Here is a 16,041-nt window from a genome sequence, read left to right as displayed (position 1 = left end):
TAATTATCTGCGACTAATGGTTGTTACCTGATTGCCAAACACATCATTACTCATCCTCGAAGGTTGTTTTTAGAAGACTCAATATTATTAATTACCTAAGACTAGTAATGATATTATTATAGAGTATTCCAGGCCTCGCTCATCGAAGCTCCCCATGTCTTCTTGTTATACGATAATGTATGAAGATCTGAATCGGAGTGCAGACTGCAACGGAGACTGCAACTGAGACTGAGACAATCGCAGTCTGGCTAAAGTTCGCAACTCTCGCCTGAATCTCGAGTCTGATCTTTGCCGCCATTCAAGGTGTCTGCTCCTCCCCGATCCCCTTCGATCTTTTGAGCCCCTCTGGAGCCCAGATTCCTGCCTCCGAAGATCTGCATTTGTGTGCGGGCATTAAGACAATTTATAGCCGCTAATGTGCCAAGCAAAACCCACCGCACAATTGGCCAGAAGGGTAAATGCATACAGGAAAATGCTTATAGGAATTACACTTTTGGGAGAATCAGATATTTTTAATAAGTTAATTACAACATGTTTTATGAGGACTTAATATATTCATCTTATATTAAAAAGTTATTGAAATTTAAATACAAATCTGAATATACTCTATATATATATCCAAACATTTGATATTTTTCCCGTTCTTTTATTAATATTCAAAATCCAACCCGAAAATGTCTTAAATTAATTTTTAAATTTGTATATTCTTATATTAAAAAGCTATTGGGATATGATTTTTTTCCTGATTATTTTTCCCAGTGCTGCCCGTGGAGGTGGATGGTAAAAGCGAGAAGATCAGATGGAAAAAACGAGGAGAGAGGCTGTCTGGAGCAGCTTCCGTTCCGTATCATTTGTCTATTTAGTTGCGGGGCCTGTGCTTTTCCGATTAACTTTTTGTTGAACTTCATTACCTGGCGAAAATGCAATAATCGAGAGGGGGAGCTAGGAGCTAATGGCAGATCGGTGCCGAGGGGCAATGGAATGGGCTACCAGCTCTCGGCTAGCCAATTTGTATCGGCAATCGGGGGCAGAGGCACAGACATGGACTCATATGAAGATCGCCTTCGTAATGATTAAAAATCGTGCAATGGACCCAATCGAAAACAATATTCGCTTACAAATTGGAACAGTGCCACGTGAAACACCTGCAAAGGCAGCGCTGAAGAGGAAGTTGGCCAGCTACCGAACCTACTCTTGATGAAGCTTCCCAGGAAGGGCAATCAAGGCAGCAGCCAATGAGGCGATTACCCATATTGTTGTCTTCCCCATATCCCCATTGATGATTGCGATATTAATTCTGTGGGGAGTATGGGAATTTCTTTTGAGGCATATGTATTAATGATAAATGAGAGAATATATATATGAACGATCAGAGAGGGGTTATCTCTGAGCTTCTGATTTTCGAAAAAATAAATAAACATATATAATAGTAATATATATTTATAATCCTTAATTTTCAGTGTAGTAAATTTATTATGCTTAATATTATATTATTTTGCTTAATAGCAAATGATTCTATATAGGCGTATAATATAAAAAGAGCATTTCCTTCAGCAATCTTCCCTAAAAACACTGCCAATTGCTCTATTTCCCATAAATATATTCATATTCCCGGTTAGTCAGCAGACAAATATGTGCAGAATGATGGAAATCCCCTTTGATCTCTTCCCTCGATCTCTATTATTTTGATTGCCATCCCCAGCTGAAGTGCTCCAATTGTCTAAAACACTCTCATGCAGTTTTTCTGCATATATGCACAGACTATATGTAGATGTAGTGTCGCATTGCCATTAATTTCGCTTACAATATTAATTACCATCAAATTTCTCATCCCGCTGATTTGTGGTCGAGGCGAGGCGAATGTGTGGCAAAAATGATTTCAGCCGCAGATTCATAAAATATCTGCCCACAATGGGGTGGGCCGTGGTGTTGGCCAGACATTAAGTATGCAGAGTGTATGGCCCCCATTTTCCCCCTATATATATATATATTTCACCCCTTTCTTTCCACTCTTCCCACTCGTCCTTGGTCAGGCGTTGTTGTGTTGACATGCTGCCGTCGCTTGTTGTTGCTGATGTTGCTGCCGCTGGCATTAAATTAGTTGTTGGCATCGGCATCGGCATCGGTATCGGTGGTGGCAGCTAATGCAGACCACCGCCCCCTGGGTGTATATTCCACCCCCCTTTTCCTCCCCCTCGACCCACTATGCGCTCCATCAACCGACTAACGATGCACTCAATTACAGCGACCAGTGCGGTGACGTCGCATAAATTATAGTTTATTTATTTTTATTTTCATTTTTAATTTCGCCGCGGCACTGCTCTGCTTTTGTTATGTCTCCCGCTCGATTGCCAACAGCGCAGCGATATATATAATAACATAATGATTACCCAAATTTTTGCCGCTAAAACTCTTCATTTCATATTAAACAGTCAATTAAAATTTGTGAATTTTAAAATCCATGTCGACATTATATGGATTGTTCATAAATTTAACAAATTTTCTATTGCCACCTCTAGTATTTTCGAATTTATTCATTCTTTTCTCAATTTTGTTTCGTTAAAAAATTCCTGATTCTTTGCTTTTGGTAATAAATAAATTATTAATTAAATTATTATTAAATAGCTAAAAAGCTGTGACAAAAATAAATGGTTACGGGTTTTATAAATTCAAACTAATAATTGAAATATTAAATAAGTAAATTTTTCCCATTAGAGCAAAAACAAATTCAGACTCTAAAATATTTTATGATATTTCAATTACGCTTTTATTATTCACATTTGAAAAGATATTACATTATAGAAAAATATTTTCAAAATGTTGATATATTTCAGCAAACCCTCAATGATGGGCAAATTAATACTACATATTTTAATTTTAAATATTCGTTTGTTATTTTGTGGAGCACTTGCAAGCAATAAATAAGTATTTAATTAGTTGTATTTACACACCAACCGTTCTTCCTTTTTTTTTCTGCTGACATTTATACACCCAGACCAAATATATTGTCAAACTTATTGCCCAGTTATAAAAACCTACGTTCTGGGTAGAATGTTTCACTTTTATTTTGACCATTTGTCAGTCGTGCACAAATTGCGATCGCGCTTTTGAACTCCCCAAACGAATTCGCACCGCCGACTTATTGGGGAACGACACCTGTCTGGCATTTCAAGTTGTTCGCACGTAGCACGTGGGTTCAGTATGCCGCCTTCCCTTGAACCACCGCTTCCCCCTACCCCTGAACCACCTCCCCCCTTGAAAAACACCACCCCCTTTGCCACCTGTTAGCCAAGTTCGATGGAGTTGGTTTGTCACCTGCATACAGTGCGGCTCATTAACACGGCGTCGTTTGATTGACCAAATTATTATGTAATTAGCTGCAGGCTGACCCACATCTCTCAGCAGGTGGTGCGGTGGTTTGGTGGCTAGGTGGTTCGGTGGTGCTGGCTCTTATCAGTCTGATTTATTCATGTTTCTTGGGGCTGACTTATGGAACGTGTTTTTTGTCGGCACGTCGTTGGCAGGAAGTCAGCAGTCCAGGGACTCGGGATTGGGAAATTCGCTGGCGTTAAGTTGGGAAATCTATACACTAAAAGTGAATTATTCCGGCGGGGGATGGTGTGGCAATACCAACTCCATTTTTGCTCAATTAAAACACACAAGTGTAATAGCTGTGCGTATTTGTTCAGGCCAATAAACTTCAGCGATTTATTAGCAGATTAATAAAGTTTTATACTCACATGTTTTTTATTACAGATTGCATGTTGGTAGATCAAGATAATTCAATTTTAATTGTGGTTTTATGGTGTCTGTTAAGCTTTATTTAAATTTTTTTATTATACACTTCATTAGAATAATTAAAAAAAGAAGTCTGATTGGCTTGTAAATATGCAATTTTTTGTAATTCAATTCTTACTGAGATAAAAAATTATATATTGTTTGGTTAACAAGAATTGAAATTTATTATTTAGTATAAATATAAGAATTTATAAGTATTTATTTAAAATGAGTATAAATGTTTCTGAATATTTTTCTACTGTAATAATTTGCTTGCCTGTTTTAGAATTGAGTTAGAGATTTGTAAAGTTTTGTAAACTAATTTAATAAATTAATTGTATTCCCTTGTTTGTCTATCACTGTTCTCTAAAGAGCTCAATAAGCCATTTTCGATTAGTCCCTTATGAATAATACATATAATATACTGGCCAACTCATTTAATGAGCTCAGTTTGCTGTTTTGTATTTACTTTACAAGTTTGCACCACCTCGGCTCTGGGCTACAAAGTCTCTAATTGGCATCTTGTGGGAGTGATCTATTCAATTAGCGTCCAATTGATTGACTTTACGCGTCGCCCACCTCAACGCGTCTGTTGATCCTCCAACAAAGCGGTTCCAGGTATTTCTGGCACCTCTTCTATTTGCGATCGGCACCACCAGCACCCACATATCGCGATTTTCGAGCTGCGACTTGCGTCGATCACATTTTCGCACCTCTGGCCGAGATGTTTGCCAAATATTGGGACTGCTCACGTCCCGGTTGATTGAAGCCCGGCAAAATGTTGGTCACTCACTGCGGGGCTTTCACTGCGCGGATTGCCAAATTGCAGAGGTGGGAGTTACTACTCATTAACAATTGCACTGGGGCTGTGGGCCATAAAATTATGACACGAACGGGCGGCACCTACTTAAGGTTTGTTGACATTCACTGCCCCCGCACTCCCTTTACATAATGAGGGAAGACGAAGACCCTTCATTCACTCCAACTGCCATTAATTCGTATCACGTTCCGGCGACAATTTCGATTTCGTTTGAATTTTCTTTGGGCCGAGCCTCCTATAAAATGATAGGGTTCGATTCGATTCAGGCACAGTCAAACGACAGCAGTTCAGTCGACAAAGAGCAAGCTCAGCAATTGGATAACCCCTCAACTTAAGCAAGGAATCTCCCATAATGAAGGTAAGCACATAAGTTAAGGCCTCAAAGGATTTTGGGCTGAAAAAGTTAAGAAATTGAAAGCTAGTTTGGATACAAATGAAAAGAAAAATAATATAACATGAAAATAATGTTTTAAAGAACGACAGTAAAGTTTTTTTCCAAATGCAAAAATTTTAAATACAAAATTCTATAAAGATAAAATATGCTTAAACAGAAGCCGTTATTAACTTTTAGAATTTGGTAGAAAAAAAGTGAAAACTTTTTGAATATATAGTTATTTATTTATTGTTTTACAATCAGAAAACAAAAGCGTTGATTATAGAAAAAATTACTTTAATCTTGACTAATATTAACCTTTATAAATACAGTTCTTCGTGTGCATCTTGGCTTTGGTGGGCGTGGCTTCAGCTGGTCTTCTGCCTCATTTGGACAGCCATCATGGCTACCACCATGAGGAACTGCCTCATCTGCTGGACGCCGAGATCCACCATTCGGATGGCATCCATCTGGGACACAGTGCGGCAATTGTGCACGATGACCACCATCTGAACCACCACCTGGATCACCATTTGGATCATCATTTGGTGGAGTCGTTGCCAACCACAGTGTACCACCATGAGCCGCACCACTACCACTACGCCCGTCTGCATGCCGCTCCGGTGGTCCATCATCACCACCATGACACCCATGCCGCCGTGGTGCATCACAACGTGGTTCCCGCCCACTTCGACACCCACACCCATTCGAACCTTCTGTCCTTTGCCAAACATGCCCTGCACGGAAAGTACGGAAAGGTCAGGATCACCGAGACCCATTATTGAGAGATTCCAAAACCATCCATTGTCCATTAAACTTCTGACTAGCCAAAACGCTCTTTTAATGTAATTTATTAAGTTAGTTTTACGAAAATAACTCGAATAAACGGGTGACCATTTGAAAAGATAAACTCAGGATTTTTAATAAAAATAAATATTTAAGTCAAATGTAAACAAAGTTTTATTTTGATTTATAGTTGTGTCATCTTTTTTTTTGAATTTTTAAGCTTTAACAAATTTAACGCAATACCAGTATTTAAATATTGTAATCTCCAATTTCATTAATCAAAAGCCTAATCACAGTTGTTTTTAAAAATCTATAAAATTTAATTAGAAAAGATAAGTGCATTCCATTTTGTTGATCACTTAGATGCAATAAATATTTATTGAATAACAAGTAAATGGTTTTCTCATAACTAACTAATACCAACCATTGGTTAGTCATCCCCTTTCAAGATTTTCAAATATAAAATTGAATTTATTAAGCGTTAAGCTTGCTCACGAAATGTTTGGATAAACGGGTGAGAATCTGTGAGTTCAGTCAGCGAGTAATTGGAAGAGCTTGATACTTTCCCATTTTCCCCCAGTCACCCTCCTACAATTTGGATGCATTGCATCCGTCAGAGCCTTCAACGCGGCCCAGACAATTTATCATCCGCTGTGCGAGCCGAAAGTAATTTACTTGCAATTTAAAGATAAACAGGCGCGATAATGTCTACAAAGCATAAACGTGAGTTGACGCCTACAATCCGAGAAGAGGGGTTTTAAAAGGGGGGCCTTGAAAAGTGGGGGGGGGGGGGGGGGTGGAAGGGGATCCGGGGCAGCCATGACCATACATCATCGCGATATCGCTGCTAAAGAGAGTGAAGGTGTTGCTGGTGCGGCTAGTGTTGCTGCGGTGTCGGTGGTGTTGCTGCCGTGCCTGCCTCACGCCATCCACTCGCTGGGGGAAGAACAATTGCAACGGCCGCTGCACGATGCGGCAGTTTCGAGTTGCAACTGGCAAAGCCAGACCAGGCCAGGCCAGGCCAGCAACTTGCAACCGGCAACTTGCAACTGGCAACTTGCGACGCAGTCGACCCTGACAAACAAACGCTGAGGGCGTCGTGCTCATGTCCAGAGCTCTCGACTTGGACCCCGTGGCCAAGTAAAGCGCATGCGCAACACGTGGCCGAAACACCACTGTAAAGTGGCCAAAAGAGCCAGGAAGGGGGCATGCCAAAACGGAACCCTCCGACCCAAAAGCTTCCCTTTTTTCGCAAGTGCAGCCAATCGGCTTCTGCAATTTTCCAGTCGTGCGCCATGGCAACGCGTGCCGAGCTCATTTTCATTTTCATTGAGACGCCGGAGACGGAGAAGGAGAAGGAGGAGGTACTTGACTATGAGGAAATTAGCCTCTTAGCCGCAAGTTGAGCTTTTCTGGCCTTTTCCCCTTTTACTCCAGCCCCATCCTCAGATAGATTTTCCGAAACAGATAGCAAAACTTTAAGTAGATGGCTTTATTAGAAATAGAAAACTTTTGTAAAAAAACTCGTTATTGTTTACTATTTATTTTAGCAATTAATATGATTTTTAGAAAAACAAATAAATAATAAAATAATGTCAACAAAAATTATATTTTTTATGCTTGTATTCTATTTTTATTCTCTATCCTTTTTCACATTTAACAAAGTGATTAAAATTTTTGTATTCTATTTTTATTCTCTATCCTTTTTACAAATTTAACAAAGAGATTAAATTTATCAAAGGTGTCAAGCTTTTTAGAACTTCTGCCTATATTTCTAGCACACATACATATTTTCCATTCCATTTTCTATTTTTCTACTTTTTTTTTTATATATTTTATTTTTTTGTCAATTAAATGTTTTTATATTCGTTTAGCAGTTAATACGAAGTTTGTTCAAATTATTAACTCAATACTTTTTGTTTAATTTTATGAAGTGTATAAAATATAGCTTACAACGAAATATTCCTTGATATCTAGGTCTATTAATAGTGTCAAGCTTTCATAGAACATTTGTCTGCATCTCTTACACAATATTTATAGTTTTCTGTTCTAGACCAAAATCAAGTACTTTATTAAAAGCAACTTTAACACTTGGGATTAAATAGCAAAAAATGTATACTTATAAGGATTAATTACGATTGCCGTAAAACATTAAATATCTACTTTTTGATATGTTCCCAAATCACCATCATAAATTAATATTAATATATCCAAAACAACTTTGGCAAGCTTCAAAATAGTTTGTAATAGTCTGATGTGAATTTACTACAAAGTAAATGCATTGACCAAATTCCTTTATTAGTTTATTTTCCTCTCGATCGAGAAGTTAACTAAAAAACTGGCTACTTTGGTGTCTACACAAAAACGTTACAAGTTGCACTTGAAGTTTAGCAGCAATTTGTTCTCTCAGTGCCGCGTTGACAAATATTTTGTACAAATGGCCCGGCTCTTAGTGCATTTGTGCACATATTCACGGCAATGGCAATCTGAATGGACTCTCTGAGGCAGAAGCAAAAAGTCGTGACACACGAAGCCCCCAAAACTGAACCAAATGCGGCACGACTCTTTTTGCGGCTTGTCGTGCGTTGAATGGGGCAACATTTTGCGCCATGGGATGACGACGTCGACGACGACGACTATGATGACTATGATGATGATGCGTCTTGCAACAGCGAGAGCTCAACACCTGCCAAAGCTTCATAAATTCGATAAATCACAGGGAATCGTGGAAGCTAGAGCCTCTTTCTGGGCGAAAAAAAGCTGTCAAAAAACAGTGATGCGTGAACACCCGCCTGGTCGTGGTTTTTGGTTTGGTTTTGCTGTTGATTTTGAGCCGCGATGTGGTCGCCTTGCTACGATTAAAGCCAGCCTAGTGTGGCAGCGCTAATGGCAAAGACACACAAGTCGCTGGGTGTTCGCAAAAGGGGTAACACGAGTGTGGCCGAAAGGGGCAGGGGGATGGGGGGGGAGCTCACTCCAGACAATGCCACAGTTTATATTGCAGCCTGTGCCTGGTCATTAGCAGCATTGCAGCTGCAACGTTGCTGCGATGTTGCTGCGGTGTAAGTGAGGTAGCAAACGCAGCGGCAGCAGCAGCAACTCCAACTCCAACGTCCAGCGTCGTCTGTTTGGCAGCGTAATTGTGTTAAAAATTACTCAGGCATCTTAATCACTTTGGTAAATATTTTGCCAGAGTCGGAGAAGGAGTTTTTGGACTCGGATTGGAAGACTCAAGACTCGAGACGAACGAACGAGGTTAATGCGCTGCAGCTGCAACAGACGCAGAATGTTGCTGCTAGTACACAAATCCCATTCGGTCCCCTTATTTTCCCCATTCCCATTCCCATTCCCTTTCCATTTTTTTTTTTTTTTTTTTTTTTTTGTTTTTTTTTGAGGCGTGTGGGTGTGCGTGTGTATCGGAAAGCCGAAACATGCAAACTCCACAAACGAGCCAAGTTTTCATTCATGAAATTGCCAAGATTGCCAATGGATTGAGGATGGTGAGCGGCGAGGGGAGCAACTCAACTTGATTGCATGTTCGGGCTCAGTTCATTTTCAACAGCATCAAGGATCAAATGCATTAAATACGAGAACGAGACCAAGTCGCTGCCATCGGATGTTGCTGCAGTAACATCAGCAACATCAAGGCAACGCCAACAGCAACAACACATCTACTTACGTGCAGTTCGCCGCTTTATCGGGGTTGCTCATCTGGCGTCCTCTGTCCAGGGTCCCAGTACCCAGTACCCAGTTCCCAATACCCGATCCCCGGCCACATCCACATCCACATCCTATACACTATATACTATACATCCACATCCAGGGCGGGTGGCGCACCTGCGGCAAACTGCTTTGCAATTATGAGATTTTTTGCGCTTCCTCTGCTTCGCTGCGAGGCCAGCGGCGAGGAGCTATGCTAAACAAACCAGGAGCGGACTGAAGGGAAATCGACTCAAAAAAAAAATAAAAATATATATAATCCAATTGTAAAATATACAAAATATTTAATAAATAATAAATAGCTAAATGGCAATGCAATAATGCAAATGATTTTGTGCAAAATATTCATTCATGATCACTGGCATTTCAAATATTTGGCATTTCCCTATAGCACTTCTTATTCTTAATAATAAATAATAAACTGGTGAATTGCAAAGCAATTATGTACAAGATTTGGTAAAAACATGTATATGATTGACTTCTTTATATTGACTTTTATTTTATATAAAATAAAAAAACAAAATAAATAGTTTTTACCGAAACAATAAAGATATTAAAATTAAAGATAAGGAACGCTAAAAACTACCTTGAGCTTGAACTATTTTAGAGGGGAGCATTTTAACTAAAAATTAAGAAAATGGATATTATTTATAATAAAGCAAGGTAGTTTTTATATAAGGCTTTAAGTTGAAACTTATTTTCGCAGTCTTTTCATACTTTTCATAAATGCTGTGGAACCCCAAAAAATGTGATGGAAGTTGAAACTTATTTTCGCAGTCTTTTCATACTTTTCATAAATGCTGTGGAACCCCAAAAAATGTGATGGACACACTGCATTCCAGCCCTGATCCTTCAAGGAAGAGGAGGAGTAGCCGCTTGCCAGGTCGATGATGTTGCAGGCAGCTTCTGTTGCAGGCAGCTTCTGTTGCTGCTGCTCCTGAGTTGATGCTGCTGCTGATGCTACACTTTCTCTCTGTACAGCAGTCCGGCATCATAATTTAGACTGCAATCATCATTATCGTTCGAGACCAGCGAACCGAGAGCATTCTTGAGCAAAACGCCCGCACGTAGACATTTTGGAAGGAAGAACTGAGGCAGTGTTGCTGGCGTCGGGGAAGGCTGCGGAGTTGGTGTGCCAGCTCCCATCTCCCAGCCTTGGAAACTGTCAGTCACTGAGGATCGGACTCAAAAAGCCGGAGTCCGGAGCAGTCAGTGAGTCTATCATTCAGTCAGTCAGTCAGTCAGCGCAAAGTTGCCAGCAATTTGCTCAAATAAAAACGTAAAAACGAAATGCAGCAACCCAGGAAGCTGCGCATGCGTCTCTGGCAGCATATAATTGTCTCTTGGGCAGGGACTCGAAAAGCGAGGAGCCACACAGCTGTGCCTGTGCCTGCCACTGTGCAACTCGCATTCGGTGGTGCGGTGGTTCGGTGGTTCGGTGGTTCGGTGGTTCGGTGGTGCCGCTTCTGCCGTCCATGTCCGGCGGCAATTGTAATTACCGCAGTTGCGCCTCCCGTCCGTCGGGGCCAACGCCTTCGCCAATTCAACACTGAACAAAACTAACAAAATTTGGACTCTATATTAATTATAAAAACAAAGGTGTTAAAAACTAACTATATTGGCAATGATCCGAATTTAATGAGTATTTGATAAAACTTGTCCAAACAAGAATAGAGATATCATTGGCATGGACAATTAGTCAAAGATAGCTTAATATCTTACATTTTATTTTTGCTCAATAGATTTGAGTCCAGCGTAAGACTTCAGAATCTTAAATTGTATTATTAGAATCATAGTTCCGAATTTAATAAACATTTTTAAAAAATTGAAAACATCATGAAAAATCGCCAAAACAAATGATTACCTAAGTTATTCAGAGAATTATATATAAAAATTAAAAAAAAAAAAACTTACAGACAAGAAGTTTAGGTTTTGACTTTTTTTGAAAGCTTGATAACCATGAATTTAATTTGCATATTGTATAATGTTAATCAACTCGTGGATTGGGCAAACCCTTTTTAAAATATTTTGAAACAGGCTAGCAAAACTAATAAAAGTTAGTAAATTGTTTAATGGATTAAATAGTCCAAATAGTCACGGATTTGAGTTTTACCACTTCGTTATTCAATATTCTTAGTTTTATACTCACGTTTTTCTCAGTGGATAGCTGGACAAATGCGCAGTAGCCTGGCATTTCAGTTACGCCTGCAGTTTGTTATTACGCGCATTATTTCTGCCGCAGCCCTTCGGTGTCCCAATGCATCCCGATCCGTGGACCCCATACCCATCCCAATCCCGATCCCCATCCCCATGCCATCCCCTCCTGATTGCATTCAGTTAAGACTGCAGGGCAGAAGACATTTTACATTAGCTGCGCATTCCAAAAATCCGTTCCTGTCCAGCTTTCAGCTTTCAGTTTTCATTTTCGTTTCGTTTCGTTTATTTATTTTCGTATTTTTGCGATGGAAGAGAAACTAATTAGAGTAGACTTAATGGAAATACTCGTAGTTATTCATAATTTAGTTAAACGTTAGCGTACAATGGGGGAACTGCCGAGAGAGTTCCTAGAGACTTTAGTACAATAATGGGTAATGTTTTTTGGGCAGCTAAGGATTGTCAGAGTGTTTTGGGGGGAGGGTATTGGGGAGCTATGGGTAACTTAAACTAACCAAGCGTTTTTCACTGTACACAGCACCGTAAGATAAGACCGAACTTAATAGCACCTTAATCAAATTGGAAGATCGGATTGGGTCGGGATTTGGGGGCTTGGATATTTTGGGCATCCACAAGATCCCAAAATGATAGCATAACTAGCAGTTGGAAGTGATTCGATTTTGTTCTCAACTAATATCACAATGTTGCTCGCTGATTCTCTCTTCTCTTCTCTCCTATCCTCTCCACTTCAATGCAATTTCGATAAAATTGGTTTGTTTTGTATCATAGCTTATCTTTGATTTTGAAATTCTTAGGACTAGAAGGCAAATGTAAGCTAAGAGTTGAAAAGTCTTTTGATCGATTAGCTATCATAGTTATTGCTTTAATTTACATAGTTTAGATCTTTTGATTTCGGATTTAAAAGTCGAAAAGCGCTATAAAAATATTTCTGAAAGCGATTCGTAAAATTTACTTGAGTTAAGTTGAATGAATAATTTTTTCTGTAGTTTTAAAAGTATTTTTTTTTTTTTTGTATTTTTTAGGCGTTTTCTTTGAGTCTAGTAAATGGAGTTTTAGTAAAAAATACTTGACTGGATGCGTTTAGCATTTAATGCTTAAAATTTTTAACTTCTTAGAAGCGTTAAGTTGAAAAATCTTAATGCTAAGTTTTCTTTTTGTTAAAAATATTTTACGTATTTCTGGTAAATATACTTTATATATATATATGGCCACGCACGGGCTAACCTTTATCATTTATTGTTTATCATTAGTCAAAAAGTTGATTAGGCCTGGCAAAAGTCGCTCAATGTACAAGGCAAAAGTTCTATCTTACAATATCTCAATTTTAGTTGTTGCTTAGATTTTATTCTTGTTAAGTATCAAAAATGTTTTGTTGTTGTTGTTGTTAAGGCACTTCCGTGTGACGGAAATATATAGCACTATATATCTAGTTATAAATCTGGATCTATTCTCTATTTATGGATGTGTATATACAATATCGTTGCTGTTTTTTTTGTGAGCGGTCCCAGCTTAGTGCCCGTAAATCTCCGCCAGGCGAAACAATCACTTGGAGCTGATCCAAAGCCAAACTGAATTATGTTGATGGAAACAATGCATAAACTGGCGGACGGCGACAACCCTGCCTCCTCCCCTGTTTTTTCCTGAGCACCCCTGACCACCCTACCACCGTGGCCAAACTTCAAACTCAAACTCAATTTTCGCGCTACAATTACAAATGACGGCGATAAATTTCGCGAGTGGAGACAAAAGGAAAGTTGGATGTCAGCCATCCCCCTAAATCTGAATCCCTGCACCACCCCCCCACCACCCCGCCCCAGGATTTGTGGAGAGGAAGTGATAATAAACGCACGACACGCGCGCCTTGTTTAGAGATTTATGCGTGCCACAGAATAGAGCCGAGTGAAAATAGAGGAGAACGCGTAAAAATAGTATAACCGCGATATCCGACTACTAGATGACCACTTCTACTGGCTAACAAAAGTATAGGCAAGATGTACTCATTATTTAAGTGTTTCAAAAAATTTTTAGTATGGTAACTAGACACGAATTAAAAATAAATAGTAACTTTAGCCAAAAATTTTGTACTGTTACAAAAACTTAACTATTTAACTTAAAAAAATATTAATAACAATAACAATATATTTTTCTATTTTCCTTCCCTTTGCTAAAAAAAATAATACACCAAAAAATTATATTTAAATAAAAAAACTTTAGGATAAATCTAGCTAATTACAAGGTATAATAAGGGAAATAAATAAAGTTACCTGTTCAATTTTGTGTATAATAATACTAATTTGGTCAGTTAACAAAAAACTATTTAAAAAACTAAGGAAGTAGAAAATCAGATATTCAGGAACTTATAGCCCTTTAAGAATTTCACATAACCAATATGCCCCCTTATTACTGATCAGAGGGTATTTTAAAAAGAAGAAAAATCCGCTGCAAGCTGCAAATAATGTCAGGCGATGGCGATGTTGACCAAAATGATGCACGACCCGAGCGGATTATGCAATGCGGCATCATCACATCTCGGGCCGGCTAATACAGTTTGGGCCATAAGTCACCCTCCACGGAGCCCCCTGTTTGCCTACGCCGCCCGTGAAAAGTGATAGAGTGCAACATGCTAGCTGCAACACGATGGCTACTTAGCCGTAGTTGCGGCTGCCCCTCGCCCTGATTTATTGTCCCAGAGATGCGAGACTCCTCCATTTTCCGCAGCCAACACAATGTCTGTCAATTGGGGCATTTTCACTGCTTAATTACACAACCAGGGGGCGGTGGAAATGGCAAGGGGCGTGGGTGGGTGTGCCCGGCCAGGTCACCAACTGTGCCACGTCTGCAGTTTCGTGCTTGTTTTGCAACCGCACTTATTAAGGAATTAATTTAGTCATTGCAAAACAAGGTCAGACATTAGCCGCAAACTGCAATGCAGCAAGTCCCACCACAGAGTATCCAAAAGCCCCCTTCGCGTCCACCTCCACCCACCACCACCCATGGAACTCCCACGCCTGGACGGCCTTCTTCGTGTTTCGAGGCCATTAGGCCCCAAGAAAATTTCCATGCGAAGAACAAGGACTCGAATTGGTGTGCACCTCCTCCAACCAAACACCCCCGCATCCTCAGCGTGGGAAAAACCAGCCGAAAAGCGAGAAGTGGGTGGGAAAAGCGGGGGCTGCGTGCCAAAATGCAGTTTCGTGACCGGCGAAAGGAGCTGCCTGCGCCTTGTAAGCGATTCCCATTGCCTAAAAGCTTGTAAGCCAGTTTCCGGCTCCGGCTGCGACTACGGCTAAAGCTACGACATCGTCTCCGGCTAAAACACAAAAACTATGGCAAAAGTATACGTTTTAGTTATCGAAAAAAATGTCTGCAAAAACCAACACTGCTAATCATTGAAATAATTACCAAATTATATGATTAAATGTCTTAAAGGTTTCATAAAAGTAAATAAATGTACCGTTTTTAAGTTTGAAAAAAAAAAAATGTAAAGAAATTGAAATCATATCCTTATTTAGATTCTTGTTTAAAAAATAATTTCCTTAATGCACAAGGCAACTCAAATACAACAACATTTAAGAAATTACTTTATCCTAACATTTTAAAGCAAAACTGTATATTCATTTAGAACAAAAAAAAAATTTTAATTAAACACTAACATTAAAAAAGCAGTTTAGTTCATCCATTTTAGCAAACCGAACAACTCTTACAAAAGTGTACTAAAAACATGATTCCATCCACAATCATAATTTATTAAATGCCACATTTTTCAAAAAATGTTACCAAATAAATCTGCAGTCCAAAAGTAAGGAAATCTGAAAATAATAAAAACCAATAGAAATAATAACAAAATGCATCGTCTTTAAATTCTGTTTTGTATGACATTGTCCATCTGTGTGTAGACTTTGTTTTATTTTGTGAAAAACGTTTTTAACTAAGAGCTAATCATAACCAACTAGAATAACATAAGTTAATAATTTATTTAAACGTTTAGCTAAGAACTAATAATCAATAAGCGGGTGTCGGGGCTTTGTTTCATTTTTTTTTATAATAAATAACGAAAAACTTCAACTTGAAACATGGAGACGACCCCGAAGGTGTTTCCGACCCCCGAGGGGACAAACGGGTTAACCTGTCCGCACTCGGCGGTTCGGAGAGGGGTGAGGTGTGTCCAATCCAAAGATGGTTTATGAACTAAAGAAAACTTAAAGGTTTTTATTTCATTTCATGAAAACAAAAAGTTGTAAAATAGTAGAAGAGCGAGCATAAAATCAATTACAAAGATAATTTAAATTTAACAATGTTTTTTGTTGAACAAAAAAAGGAATTGTTTTTTTTTTGTTTGTTTAGCGTTTGCTTTTCTTTTAAGATTTTCATACGAATGAGTTTGCGTGTG

General features: G+C 39.0%; 1 protein-coding gene across 1 annotated transcript; it reads left to right on the top strand.

Annotated features, from left to right (window-relative positions):
* The first annotated feature begins 4,871 nt into the window (after positions 1-4,871).
* Positions 4,872-5,866, top strand: LOC128258213 (histidine-rich glycoprotein). Its single transcript, XM_052989722.1, has 2 exons — positions 4,872-4,955; positions 5,303-5,866. The coding sequence occupies exons 1-2, from the start codon at positions 4,950-4,952 to the stop codon at positions 5,753-5,755; spliced, it is 459 nt and encodes a 152-aa protein (XP_052845682.1). The 5' UTR covers positions 4,872-4,949; the 3' UTR covers positions 5,756-5,866.
* Positions 5,867-16,041: the final 10,175 nt, after the last annotated feature.

This window comes from Drosophila gunungcola (assembly GCF_025200985.1).
Source record: "Drosophila gunungcola strain Sukarami chromosome 3L unlocalized genomic scaffold, Dgunungcola_SK_2 000003F, whole genome shotgun sequence".
Classification (NCBI taxonomy): Eukaryota; Metazoa; Arthropoda; class Insecta; order Diptera; family Drosophilidae; genus Drosophila; species Drosophila gunungcola.
Note: the sequence above shows the minus strand (reverse complement) of the source record. Positions and strands in the feature narration are given on the sequence as shown.